At 37.1% G+C, this 15,121-nt stretch overlaps 1 protein-coding gene across 1 annotated transcript; it reads left to right on the forward strand.

Moving 5' to 3' along the window:
• Positions 1-7,572: 7,572 nt before the first annotated feature.
• On the forward strand, positions 7,573-14,693 carry LOC142876331 (histone H3.1). The gene has a single exon (XM_076010519.1). The coding sequence runs from the start codon at positions 7,783-7,785 to the stop codon at positions 8,191-8,193; it is 411 nt and encodes a 136-aa protein (XP_075866634.1). The 5' UTR covers positions 7,573-7,782; the 3' UTR covers positions 8,194-14,693.
• The last annotated feature ends 428 nt before the right edge of the window (positions 14,694-15,121 follow it).

Below are 15,121 nucleotides of genomic sequence, written 5' to 3' on the forward strand. Positions count from 1 at the left end.
AAAAATATAGTAACTGCAAGATAAATGTCTATGAAGCCTTGTGGTATAATTTCTTGACATTCTCACTTTACTCATTAATCAAATAGTAGATTAACTTTTTATCCTTTTTGGACTCCGAAGTAATTAACCTGATTTTATTATATCAGTCTTTCTAGATGTTTACCAAGCTTGCAGGTATAGTAAACCATTTTTCTGGCCTTCCTTCCTTTCATGAAATGCCTTTGTGTTTCCACAATTTTCTTTTCTTTTTTGACCATCACAATGTATATTCTATTGTACATGTTATAGAAGCTTAAGCTTTGGGGGACCTTAATTGCTTTAAGAATAAATTCTGGACATTCTCCCTCAAAAACATACACTTGAGGAAAAAAAGATTAGTATAGAATTTCAAGTAAGTCTCCATCTACTATTATCTAGCCATCAAAGAATTCAAATATCAGTAATTTTTCTAACTGTCCATCTATTATTGCCTTTGATGCCTACTGGTTTATTTGAAAAGCCTCCCTTAGTTCCCTAATGTAATTTTTTACATATGTTTAGATATAGATATAATTGATATATAACACTTTATTCTAGCTTGAGTCCAGAATCTGTAACTTGTTTTCATAGAAATATATTGTTTATCCACTTTGTTTCAAAGCTTATGCTATCAAGATTTGGTAAAGAATCAGGAAACATATAAGGGAAATGGAGAGTCCTGGCACGATGCTGCCTATAAAAAATAATGCAAACTACACATGTAATTTTGAATTTTCCATTAACTATATTTTACAAAGAAAAAAGAAGTGCAATTATCTTTATACTATATCATATTTAATGCAAAATATCAAAATGTTTCAATATGCAATCAATATAAAAAGTATTAATGCACTATTCCTTTTTTCATCCTAAGTCTTCCAAATTTGGTGTAAATTTTATTCAGTGTGAAATACAATTTTTATTGGAAATAGCAATTTGCATTTAGATTTCATAAACTTTACTGTTGAAATTAAATTAACATATCTGTCTTCAAACATACCCACCAGTTTCTAATAGCTGCATGAAGTATCAGTCTTTAAAACTAAATTAATTTAAATTAAATAAAATTAAAAATTCAATCCTTATCAGCAATAGCCACATTTCAAATGTTCTATAGCCACAGGTAGTTGCTGATTACTTTATCAAACAGTAAGTATCCTCAGAGGAATTGTGTATGGGGGTGTAGAGAGGTGAACTGCTAATTGAATTAGGGGAGCAGATAAATTTTGATATAATTATGTAAGTTTTCACTAACTTCTAAAATCAAAGATTTAGACAAACAGAGATGGTGATTATGAAAGTGTAGATCCCAAGGCCTTTGGTCTCCTAAAGATTTTCTGAAAAATCACTGACATGAGGCAGATTGATTAATAGGACAAAAGGCATACAAATTTATTTAACATGTACACATGGGAGCCTTCAGAATGAAGATCCAAAAACATGGGGGAAACTGCTCATTTATATGCTTAAATTCAACAAAGTATGGGCAGCCATGTAGAAACAATATTGGTCGAAAAAAGGTATGATCTAATGCTAATAGACTGAGTAGGGAAATCCAGCAAAGACTGTCTATTAATAGATTCTGCCTAGCCTCTCAGAGCATACATTCTTTCCTTCTGGGTGTAGAGTGGGGCTCTCTCTGGAATGGGGGTCTTATTGACCTACAGTCAAACAAGGTAGGTCAAACAATTTCTTTATGGCCAGTTTTTATATAGAATAACTTTAGCTTTTATCACTGAATTGGGGGCTGGGGGAAGGGTTCTGACTTTTATGACTTGTTTTGGAGAAGAGGGATTCTAGTTTCTATGGTTAGCCTCCAGGAACAAAGGGACTGGGAGACAGGAGATCAGAGAAAAAGTTTTGCTTCAGAGGCCTTCCTTTGGGGAACTGTTTTCTGAGACCCAACAAAAGGAACTGAAGGTACTTTCCCATGGCAGAATGACACTAGGGAAGAAGTCAGTATGTGAGCATTGGTGATGGATTTTCCTGAAGTAAACAGTTCTCACTGATTGAGTGTTTTAAATCTTTTTTTTTTTTTTTTTTTTTTTTTTTTTTTTTTTTTTTTGAGACAGAGTCTCACTTTGTTGTCCAGGCTAGAGTGAGTGCCGTGGCGTCAGCCTAGCTCACAGCAACCTCAAACTCCTGGGCTTGAGTGATCCTTCTGCCTCAGCCTCCCGAGTAGCTGGGACTACAGGCATGTGCCACCATGCCCGGCTAATTTTTTATATATATATCAGTTGGCCAATTAATTTCTTTCTATTTATAGTAGAGACGGGGTCTCGCTCTTGCTCAGGCTGGTTTTGAACTCCTGACCTTGAGCAATCCGCCCGCCTCGGCCTCCCAAGAGCTAGGATTACAGGCGTGAGCCACAGCGCCCGGCCTGTTTTAAATCTTTGACCTAATATTTACGCTTTTGATTTTCAAAATGAAAGGGGTGGCCTTGCAAAAATAACAGGAAAATACCTAATCCTATAATTTCCCCATTAACAGTTAAAGATCAGTCCTATGAGTTCTCTCACTAACAAGTACCCTGCAGGAATTCCATTTTGCACATCTTCTGAAAAGAGCTGCATGAACCTAAAAAGAGATGTAAATGTCTCTCTTTCAAAATTGTTTTTTGACTGGAAGGCCGAGGGGGGTGGATCACTCGAGGTCAGGAGTTCAAAACCAGCCTGAGCAAGAGCCAGACCCCGGTTCTACTAAAAATAGAAAGAAATTCATTTTCCAACTAAATATATATATATATGTATATGTATATATATATACATATACATATATATATATATAATTAGCCAGGCATGGTGGCGCATGCCTGTAGTCCCAGCTACTTGGAAGGCTGAGGCAGGAGGATCGCTTGAGCCCACAAGTTTGAGGCTGATGGCATGGCACTCTAGCCCAGGCAATAGAATGAAACTATGTCTCAAAAAAAAAAAAAATTGTTTTTTAAGAATCTGCTTTTACAGAATTCTTGAGTAAACAACAGGAGAATGAACTACAGTTTAAACCATGTCTCAAGGACAGAGTCACATTTCCTGTGATAATCCCTTCTCCAAGGAAAGGAAGGGGAACCAACTCTTAGACTTTGACATCCTTGCAGTTTTTTTTTGTCTACCTGCTGCTGCTTTTGTTATCAAGTGACAGCCATCACTATTTTTTTCTCTCTTGGTCCCTCTTAAAATCAAAGAGCCTCTTGGCCTTGCTGCCCATCTCTTTCTTTGGGATGCCATGCTGTCTCCATGCTCTCTTCCTCCCTGATCTCTCTCTCTCTCTCATATTCTCTGATTCTGTGTATCCCTCTAAAGGATAAAAAAGCTTTTCTATTTGTATATGTTAATCTCTACATGAGAAATCTTTCTCCACCCACATAAGCACCTAGTCGGTGCTTTTCCCACCCAATTCCTAAGTTCCCTACAACACTTTGGTAGTCTTTATTTCCTGGTTCTTAGAGTTTCTATACCTCTCATAATTAAACAATCCAGTGGACTTCAAACACTGTTTTGTTCAATCTATTATATATTTTAAAAATCCAGAGTCAATACCATTTTCCTGAAAATAAAGCTTGAATATTCATGGGGAAACCAGTTTAAGTTTTGCTCTATACATGAAGTACTAGCTTACTCAAATCTAAAAAAAGAAAACAAAAGAAAGACAGAAAGAATAAAGAAAAGAAAGAAAGAAAGAATAGAAAGAGAAAGGAAGGAAGGAAGGAAAAACAAAAAACTGGTAGATTTTAAATGCTCAGCCACTACCTATAGTTGGGAGCCGAAGGAAAAGGCAAGAATGATCTTAACTGGAGATTAAGGCACATACAAGCTGGCCTAGGTGGCACGTGGGAGTTTATATTCTCTCCTTCCCTTAAAGCATTTTATATTTGGATGATCTAAACTGATTACTATTAATTTTTTTTTTTTTTTTTTTTGAGACAGAGTCTCACTTTGTTGCCTAGAGTGAGTGCCGTGGCATTAGCCTGGCTCACAGCAACCTCAGTCTCCGGGGCTCAGCGATCCTACTGCCTCAGCCTCCCGAGTAGCTGGGACTACAGGCATGCGCCACCATGCCCGGCTAATTTTTTGTATATATATTTTTAGTTGGTCAATTAATTTATTTCTATTTTTGGTAGAGACGGGGTCTCGCTCAGGCTGGTTTCGAACTCCTGACCTTGAGCAATCCGCCCACCTCGGCCTCCCAAAGTGCTAGGATTACAGGCTCGTGAGCCACCACGCCCGGCCCCTATTAAAATATTTTTTAATCCATAAGTATTGGAGATTTGTTTCATGTCTTGTCAAATGTGTTCTCTGATATTTTATAATAAAGCAAGAGCTTTAATTCATCTCACAAACTCTCTGGTTTCTTTTGTTAGCCAGAAGCCAGAGACTGATATCCATCAACAAATAGCCAAGTGCCAGGACTCAGCTATACCATAGGTTTCCTAATGTGGCAGTACTTACAAATGGAAAAGAAAAGAGAAGTCCCAAAGTAAGAACAGGGTAAACTGTGTCTTCCATCTTGGCTTGGAAGGGTGGCAGAATATTGCAGCTCCAAATATGCCACAATAGCACAGGGACTATTTTGAACTAAATGTACGTACTTTAAAAACAGCAGTTGTAAGAAGGGCACTCTGATCTTTTCTTTTTCTTTCTGAAATCAGGAGATGCCCTCCCTATACCAACATGAAAGTAGCATTCTTATCACCAGAGATGGGGAGGTGGAGAAAAAACTGTACACACTAACCATATTAAACTAACTTGTCTTCTCATTTACTTTGCCAACATTAATTGCTCTAGCCCAAGCCCCTTTGTCTTGTAACGTTTTTTGTAATTTACTACTCTTTATCCAATTCATGATATAAATGTTCCACTTGAACATCTTTGGGTCATTTCTTTATGAAGGTTTCCATATCATTTAACACGTATATTAAATAAATTTGTGTGTTTCTCTCTTGTTAATCTGTCTGGTACAGGAGACCCAGCCCAGAACTTTGACAACTTGGAATCTTAGAAAGGTAGAAATAAAAAAAATTTTTCCTCTCCTACAGTTTCTACATGAAGTCACTGGCAGTGCTTATTTAAAAGCATCTGAGGTATATAGTGCCCTTCTTACCTGGAATAGATTTCTACCTGATGGCTAACTGAACCTAAGTACTGGGTGAGGGTCTACAGCCATACCACCCTGAATGCATCCAATCTCATCAAAGTACTGGGTAAAGGAGAGAGTTGCAGTTATGTTAGTAAATTTTCTTTGGGTTCTTACACATCTTATTTTTCCTGATAGATAACTAACTTTGATGGACAGACTCATAAGGTGGCCCCTGTGATTCCCTCTCCTGAGGTTTACCCTTGTGTAAACATTAAATCTTACATTAAATTCATATGTATACATATGTGTAGATAGGTATAGATATAGATATAGATTTGTATTTCCTGTCATGTGAATATTCTATTTCACAATTATGGCACCCTCCATACCTGTACCCACATCTGGAATAACACAAACATTGGTCATGCCTTGCTGGCTACCTGAAAAGCACATTTTTAAGCCTTGACATGTGCTCAAATGCAAAAGGAAAAATATCTAACTCATTTTGCTTTCACTAATTCAAAACATTTGCATGTGAAACCAATAGATTTTTCTCCATAGCCTTTGTCCTTCCAGCATTTACAGATATTTTTCCTGTCTAAATGAATAAAGAACCAAACAACAGCTGAAGGCAGAGAATACCAAAATAAAATAAAAAAGAAAAATGGGTCAAAATAATGATTTCAAACATGTATTAACCCTATGTAGGTAAAGTTAAATCAATAATAGATAGATTGCCTCAAGACAAACACAAGATAAAGTGGATAATGAAAACTTACTTGGAAACAGTCAACACCTCTAGTAACAGAAGTAAGGAGATTAAACTTCACCAGGACTAGCCCAGTATTTACTGTACATTTGACATTGTGTCACCTCTATAAAACACAGCTTTAAATTTGTAAAGTACACAATTAATGATTAATAGTGTACTACTATTACAGTGTGCATACCATTTTTCAAACAATCAAAAAACAAATAATTTAAGCATTAAGTCAACTCCACAGCTAACCACTATACAATCCTTTTAAAACCTAAATAACTATGGAATAAGTTTAATAATTAAACTTAAATTAAAACAATTATGGCATTAGTGCACTTAAAACATCACTGTTTAAATGCTTTAAGGACCACAACTACAAAAGTCCAGAATTAAACAATACTAGAAACCTTTAAAACTGTAGCACACTGCCCACCCTACACAGCTATATGACAAATTCTTTTTTGCACTGAAAATTCCAAATAACCACTCACGCTGTCAAGAGTGTTTCTTACATTTTTAGAACAGGTTAAATTGTAAAAACAGAATACGTATTTACAAAATGCACTAGAAATATGGGCTCTGAAAAAAACACCTAGAGAAGTGAGATCCAGAAAACTTATTTGGAGCTGATGAGAGCCTTGGTGCCCTCCTCAAACAGTTTGCATAGCCAGCCGCCTGAGTCTCTCTGGAGATGATGGTCGAGCCCTGGAACAAATTCATATACATGGCATTGGAACATGTACCAATGTCACTGGTAATCTGCATCAGCCTTTGCAGTATATAGTATGTTTATACAAACCACAATTTACAAATCTAAACTCTGATTGGACCAAAGTAGCCAATAGATTATGAGTATGCAAATTAGGAGTACAGAACTGCTTACTTTTATTGGTTGGAAAAAGGACCCTTTTCGAGAATCCGATAGGTTGATTTACAATACTCTGTTCTAACTGCTTTCACAGAACCGTCTTTCCATTAAAGATCCTTTTTTAATTTCCAAAATAATTGGGAATTGTCGCGTTTGGACCCGAAAAACAAGGGGAGAAATTCTGTTATCTGAATGAGTGCAGTCCAAACAACAGTTCTGTTGGATGTGAGATAAATTGCTAGAGACACCTCAGGTTTCTCCAGCAGGAAACCCGAGATGCTGCGTCATTGTGGTATTACAAAGAAATTGCCTAAGACTCTCTTCGCCGCCATCTTTTTTAAGGTTTTACATTGCAGGTTTTTTTTTTTTTTTTTTGCGGGGCGGGGGTGGCGGTTAGCTCTTGCCATTATACCCGGGGAGACATTTTGATTTCAACAAAAAATATAGCGTTTACTTTAAACCCGATATTGAAGAGCCAGGGATTCCAAGATACTAGAATTTTTATGCACGTACCCAAAATGAACGCAAAATTATTTCGTTTAAACAGTACATCTAAGAATGCCATGTTTTAGTGAGTTAGATATATACGTATAATAAAACTAGGAATCATGGGGAGAGGCTTAGACAATGGATTTTTAAATAACTGGAAAAGTTTGGGGAATAACATTCTGATAAAAACTGGTTAAGCAGAAAAATGGCGGATGTTTTGAAAAGGAATTTTAAAGCACTTTCTCTTTCACACTCTTGTATAGTCAAACAGGACAGAAGTTCAAAAATACTAAGTTAAACGATTAATGTGTTTGTGGGTCATGCTCGAAAGTCTGAAGCATTATCAAAGAAAATAATTTGTTTAAAAGGGGGTAATTGTCTACTAATTGAAATTTACCAATCAAAAACTTGCGCAGAAAGAATAAACCAATCATAAATCCCTTCTAGCACTTCCGGAATGTAGCAACCGATGACTACCAAGAACTGTCCACAATCCAATCAGAGTGATGCTGTTCCTGTATAAATACAGGAGCAAGCCAAGTCTTCTAGTCCGTTGATTTCACAGTAAGCCATGGCACGTACCAAGCAAACTGCCCGCAAGTCCACAGGGGGAAAAGCTCCACGCAAGCAGCTCGCCACCAAGGCGGCCCGCAAGAGCGCACCGGCCACCGGCGGCGTGAAGAAGCCCCACCGCTATCGTCCCGGCACCGTAGCCCTGCGCGAGATCCGCCGCTACCAAAAATCGACCGAACTGCTGATCCGAAAGCTGCCTTTCCAGCGCCTGGTGAGGGAGATCGCGCAGGACTTCAAGACCGACCTGCGCTTCCAGAGCTCGGCGGTGATGGCGCTGCAGGAGGCCTGCGAGGCCTACCTGGTGGGGCTCTTTGAGGACACTAACCTGTGCGCCATCCACGCTAAACGTGTCACTATCATGCCCAAGGACATCCAGCTTGCGCGCCGCATTCGTGGGGAGAGGGCGTAAATTGTTTTCCTGAGTGAGTCCTACCTTTAAATCCAAAGGCTCTTTTCAGAGCCAACCATTTTCTCTATGAAAAGAGGCTGTAATACTTAACAGATATATTCAATAGGCAGCGAGGTAAAATTTACACTGACCCAGAAGGCCTATGGTGTGTTAGGTATACAGCTCACTAGAAATAGAACCTTTTCCGAATGTTAAGCAAACGCGTTCCCCGCGTTGTACCTTGGGCACCGCCATCTTGCCCGCGATTCCATAGGTTTCACAGGTTTAGCCTTGACTGTTGTAAGTTTATGTCCTATTTCGAACTTTGGCCACTATCTTGACTTCTTCCCCCGCCGCATATTTTCTGGCTCTTGGCGCTCTTCCAGGTGGTGGCCTGGAGATTTTTGGGGTTTGCGTGAACAAACCTTAAACGTGCTGGCCTTGGCCTTCCCATTGAGCTTGAAGCAGTGCAAGAAGCCAGGTTTTTTGGTCTTCGTTAAGTTGCCCTTGTTCTCCAAGATTTGGGGGCCCAGCTACTTGCTGGTAAACGTTAGCGTCTTCCTCAGAGTGGTGAGATATACACCCCTGCGCCTTTGATGCCCGGCCAAAGCTTCATTGACAGATGGCTTATACAGACTTAGCAGCCTTACCCTCGTCTAAACTGCAAGAGCCAAAGCAACAAACAGATGCATATGTCACAAACATTACCTCTTAGTGTGAATGAAGAATGCAGAAATCAGGAGACTTTTCAACTTTACAGATAACATCCTCAAAGGAAACTTTTCTACTTTTCTAACTTACCTTTAGACATCTTAATGTCTAAATCAAATCCCATGAAAGTACCTGACATTTGAAAATCCTTTGGCAGTTTGAAAGTTCTTTTGCAAGAAGTATTCTGCTCTTGCTTTCACATCCATACAAAAGCAGTTATTTCTATACCATGTTAAACAGATATTCCCTTCCCAGGAATGTAACAGTTTTCTCGATTTCTAAACTGGTAGCTGAAGGGAAGAGAAATAAGGAATTCTGTTCTGAAATTATACAGGTTGTTATTTGGAAATGTAGAAGGATGTTTACTGTTTGGGATACTATATGCTGTTGAAAAGGATTTTTTTATGTTTAAATATTTTAGCAAATTTCTCAGTTTCGAAATGAGGTATAGTATCTTTACCAGTAATTGAGAAGTTTCTATTAATTTTTATTAAAATGTGCCATTTCCCCTGAAATATCACTAAGGAAAGAGATTAGTCGAGTGATACAATTATAGTGACAAAACTGTAAATAAATACACAGTCCAAGTTAGCCATTGTAAGAAGTCCTGTAGATTTTATAGAGGAAATTTTTCTTCTTGGAAGCCTGTCAGACATAAAGACTTGTGTACTGTGAGCTGGGGAGTCTTAGTACATGAGGAAAACTGCTTAATTGTACATAATTAAAATAGAGTCCTAAATATTTGTAATATGGTGATCCCCTACTATTATGTTGGATAAAGGCTTTGCATATTTTAATGTAGTTTCCCCTATCTGTACTTTTCTTAGCGATTCTAGCTCAGTATGTTTTTAACTCATGTTTCTGTTGGACTTCAAGATATGAAGGCACAGAAAGTGGACACGGAAAGCATCTTCTTACATTATTAGATCTACCACATCTAGCATGCTCCTTTGCCTAAAAACAAACCCTCAGGAAATTATCTAATCAAACTGACATTTAAAATAGAAATTATTGAACAAACAGAAGTTACCATTTAGAGCATTCCTAGTTACCAAATAAAAGATTAGAGTTTATGTAATTTTAATATATAGTTCCTAAATAGGAAAAAAATCAATAGTTATTAAGTGGTTGCAATAGGCCAGAAGTCATGCATTATTTTATTAAGCCTCCAAAATTATAAATTCAACAGTTATCTACTATCTAATATTCATAATTATTCTTTTAGTACTAAACAGATAAGGAAGCTAAAACTAAGAAAGTTTCAGGTTAAGTGTTACAGCCAAACCTATCCCTATTACGCATTACTGTTTTAAACAATCAGCATCAACATAATCCTCATTGGTTACCCCAGAGGAATTTATCACCTGGAAGAGCTGTCAAAAGAAGACTAACATTTTTATGTTGGCACAATCTTAATTTTTTCATATATAATAAAAGTAATGAATGGGTTTAAATATTTGCAGGGTCCTATATAATTGTGAAGTTCTATCATACTATAATTATTACAGCAAATTACACAGAAATGTAAGATATACAAACATAAAAATATAATCTTAGTATTGACAATTGTTACCCTTTCTGCCTACCATTCAAGTGATAGTCTTGATGAATTAGCCACATACACACTTTTTTTTTTAATTCTAAAAGGCCTACCCTTAGATAGTAGTGATTACTATCAGATGTTTTAAAATTAAATTGTGATTTAATTCAGGGAAGATCACAAATCTGACAGATTTATCAGGTCACATTTTATATGTATCTGTTGGTATATTATGTTGTATATCCATTTCAGGTTTATATGTTTGCCTGCAAGTACATATAATTTTAAAAACAGTATATAAGCCCTAAATAACCAGTACCTTCATTTTACAGAAATAAGAGCTACAAATCAAGACAATTAGGAAATCTTATTTTATTAATATTTCTTCACATCCTCCCTACCCCATCTGTCCACATTGATATTTTACATCTGAGAATTTTTGTTTGTTTGTTTTTACAGCTGAGAATTTTTACTGCAATGTTATAAATTTATTACTGCAAAGGTATATATATATATATATTTTAACTTTTCTTTTGTAGTTTCTCCAATACCTTCGAATGGTATAATTCAGAAAATAAGGAAGATAGTCTATAAATAAGGCCATCAAAAGAAAGGTCATAAATGGGGCAAAGGAATTTATTATCCTTAGTTTCCTACACAGAAAAAGAGAAAACAAAATCACTGAATTTAATATCTGGCAATAATCTAATCCATTTGATAGAAATAAAAAACTCAGTCAATTATACATACATACAAAGTAGTGAAAAACAAGACAAGATTGCCATTCTAGAGTTCAGTTTAGTTAATGAGAGAAAAGAATAAATGCATTGAAATGTTTCTATTGATAATGTAACAAACTATTAAATACCATGAAAGCACATTATCAAATATATTTTAAGTTTAAATAGTAATAATTTTAAAATTTAGAGAAATTTGTTCTTAGAAATATAATGTGAGGTGGAATTGAAACACTGGAAAGATTCTCATTGGTAGAGGGATTTGCTGGAGAACAGAATTGTAAAAAAAAGAAAAAAGAAAAAAGATTAAAAAGGAAGGAATAGAAAAGTTTGAGTTATTAGTGACTGTTCCAGTGAGCAGAAGGTATTATTATGAAAAGAAACTACAGAATTTTCATTTGAACTTAAGGCAGTGGGAAGCCAGTAACCCTCCTCATGAGGTATATTTTGTTTTTGTGGAATAACCAGAATTTAGGAATTAGACACCGTTAAAACTAGAGTTAGGGAACTGGTTAGGAAGCAGTGGAATCACCCCAGCTGTGAGTGGATGAAGAGAGAATGTAAGAAGGGAGAAAATGTCAGATTTACTGAGAATTCTTTAAAATTCAACATGATTTAGTGACTGAGTTACAGGGATAATAGAGGCCTCCACAACAATAAAAATCAGCCTCCTCCAGTTAAAAAGAGCCAGACACTTACTAAGAGGGGAAAAAGTAGCCTGGCACGGTGGCTCACACCTGTAATCCTAGCACTCTGGGAGACTAAGGCAGGAGGATTGCTTGAGCCCAGTAGTTTGAGGTTGCTGTGAGCTAGGCTTATGCCAGGCCACTCTAGCCTGGGCAACAAAGTGAGACTCTGTCTCAAAAAAAAAAAAAAAGAAGGGAAAAAGTGATGACTTCAGACTTGTCCTAAAAATTGTTTTGTTTCAGACCTATGCCATATGCATAAGTACTCTCCAGCAGAAAAGATAATATGGAAATGCCCTTCACAACTTCCATGCTAAGACATCTTTACTCTTTTTTATCCATCTTAAGACATTCATTGTAACCTTGATGTAACTGCTACAGAAATTTTGGGAAATGGAGAAAGATTTAAATAAGTTTGAGTTTCCTTGAAAATGAGGGCCTGTCCAAGGCAAAGAAATATGAATATGAATTTATGTAAATGAGAGTAAAACTCTAGAAGGTCATTGATTGAATTATCATGTTTAATTCCTTCTTTGTATTCCAAAGGGCTTGTGAAATGGATAGATCACAATGGGCCTAAAATTGAAATACCTGAACTCTGCTTCTTTCTCAGTGAGCCTAAAAAAGAACTGGAGAACTCTATGCCTTTTCCTGTTGATGTAATAGATGGTGAGCAGTGCAAGGAATATGATATTAGGAATCAAGAAACCTGTTTCAGATGCAAGTCCACCATATCCTGATACTAAGTGGTTCATTTCACCTAATTTTTTCTTAACTTTAAAACAAGCATTTTCACTACACCTAATGTAAATGTGTTATAATGAGGGCCAACTGGCACAATTACAGAAGTGCTTTGTAAGCCTTGGGGAACTAGAGATATGTTACAGTCATGTGGACTGCTCTTGTTGAATGCCATATTCCCACATAAATCTCTTATTCCTCATCACTTTTCATCAAAAGCCTCACTCTCATTCTGGGCGTTAACAACTTTCCATGTCTGTTCCCTCTGTTGAGGCTCAGAGAACGATACCCCAAAATAAAGTCCTTCAGAAGCAAAAGTTTCTCTCTGACCTTCTGCTCTCCAGTCTCTGGCCCCTCATTTTCTCCTGAGGCTGGCCATAGAAACGGGAATCCCTCTTCCCCAAGGCAAGTCATAGAAACCAGAATTCCATTTCTCCAGTGCCAGCCATAACACCTAAAAATATTACACTAACTTTTCCCCCATCTTTCTTTGTAAAAGCTAGTCATAAAGAAACTATCTGACCTACTTTGTTTGACTGTCTGACTGTCTGTCTCCCATTCCAGAGAGGGTCCTGCCCCATACCCAGTAGGAAGGAATGTATGCTTAGAGAGGCCAAGAAGAATCTAGACAGACAAGCCTTGCTGGGTTTCCCCAGTCTCTTAGCATTAGATTGTACCCTTTTTTCCTGATCATATTTCTACATAACTGTTCTACTTTGTAGGATGTAAGCATAAAAATGGACAGCTTCCTCTATATCTCTGGGTCTTCCTTCTGAAGGATCTTACATTACATAAAATTATAATCAAATAAATTTGTTTGCCTTTTCTATTAATGTCTTTTGTCAGTTGATTTTCAGCGAAGCTTCAGAGAACAAAAGGGAAGTTTTTGCTGGCACCCACATACCTATCTTTCCCACTCAATCATTCAATCTGTTATTTTCAAAAAGATTATTTTGAGTGGATATTTCACATTCTTCCATTTATTCAGATCTCTTTCTCAACCAAGCCAATCTCATAATGGAAGGTTTTGTTGCTTTCTCTAGAAAAAAAGACATTGTGGGATGTAGCTGTGGTTCCAAAAAAAACCTGAATTCTTGTTTAGGAGAACAAGAAAGATTCAAGGTACATGTTTTTGTTTTCCCAGAAGTTTAAACAGGATGTAAAATGTAATACACTATTAACAGAAAAGGGAATGTAAACAAATAAGATGCAGGGGCACTTTAATCATGAGGGATTTATGTTATATGGTCCTGCTGGAGACCTACTCAGGACTTCATGACTTGTTTTGTGCTGTGCACTCTGGAGAGTCTGTGGAAATCTGTACACACCTTCTCAAACGGATTTTTTTTACAAAAATACATAGAAGTATACAGCATAATAAAGTAGTGACATTAAAATACAGTTACCAATTTTTAAATGTATAATATGTGTGCATTTTTACAAATACATCAAATAAGGATCAGCAGCAGGTTTAATAATGTCAGTTTGAAAAACAATGAGTGTAAACTTTATTTCAAGATCCCTGCAGTAACTGTAAAGTGATATGAAAATGTCTTCCATTGATGAAAAAGTCACAATTACTGTGAAGTCCAGTGATTAATTGCCTGTACTCACAATTAAAGTATTAAATTGTATTTAGGGTTTGTGAATATAAACATGTATTTTCCCCCCATCCAGAGTCCCATAAATGTCTGTAGAAGTCATATTTTGTCAGGATGTATCAGTAAAACTAAGTGGGTTTTCCCAAAACCAAAAGAAAAAGCCTCAGACTACAGGGTGAAATGGAAATGGTGAGATATCCAGGTCAACCCATCTTCCCACAGTTTATTTTCTTTGCCCAATTTCAAGCTCCATTCAACCTTTTGAGAATCTTCCTTTTTCCCTCCTAGTTCCTTAGCTACTCACCAAACAGACAGCTAATGCTGGCTCCCTGGACCTTCTCAGTAACCCGTGAGGAAGCAATCTGGAAAAGGGAGTATATTATAAACTGCCAAAAAAGCCTTTTATATTTTATTCTGTTCCGTAGCGTTAGGGTGGTAGCAATGATTATGCAGATTTAAGTAGATTGACAATGTGCCTGGGTCTCTAAAAAGAGAATTCCATTGATTTGGGGGGAGGGGGGAAGGGGGCAGGGTGAATTCCAGGCCCATAGTCTGTTTCCAAGTATATGCAAATTGTAATATCCGAACCTCTGATTGGCGCATTATATTCTCTCTCGGAGGACTATGCAAATAAATCGAAAATGACGTTCTGATTGGCCACTTTAACAAACTCTGCAAACCAACAGGAAAGCGAATTTTAGGAAACTGAGCCAGAGAACATAGTAACCCCTTCCTTCAATTGGTCTATTCATAGAATTGCATTTTTTTTTTAACTTGTCTGGGCACCGGAGCCGAGACCACACTCGAGCCAACAAGACCCGCTCTTCCTGCGCAGACCTACAAGTCCCAGTAGGCAGAATAGAGCCGCCTCCGCCGAGGCAACTGAGCGCGTAGAGACCGGCGCGTGGGCGTACCTGGCGGCGGTGCTAGAGT

Source organism: Microcebus murinus, chromosome 15, assembly GCF_040939455.1.
Source record: "Microcebus murinus isolate Inina chromosome 15, M.murinus_Inina_mat1.0, whole genome shotgun sequence".
Lineage (NCBI taxonomy): Eukaryota > Metazoa > Chordata > Mammalia > Primates > Cheirogaleidae > Microcebus > Microcebus murinus.

Bases quoted from the DNA above. Each gene is read 5' to 3' on its own strand.
- LOC142876331 (XM_076010519.1), top strand. From the start codon at position 7,783: ATGGCACGTACCAAGCAAACTGCCCGCAAGTCCACAGGGGGAAAAGCT.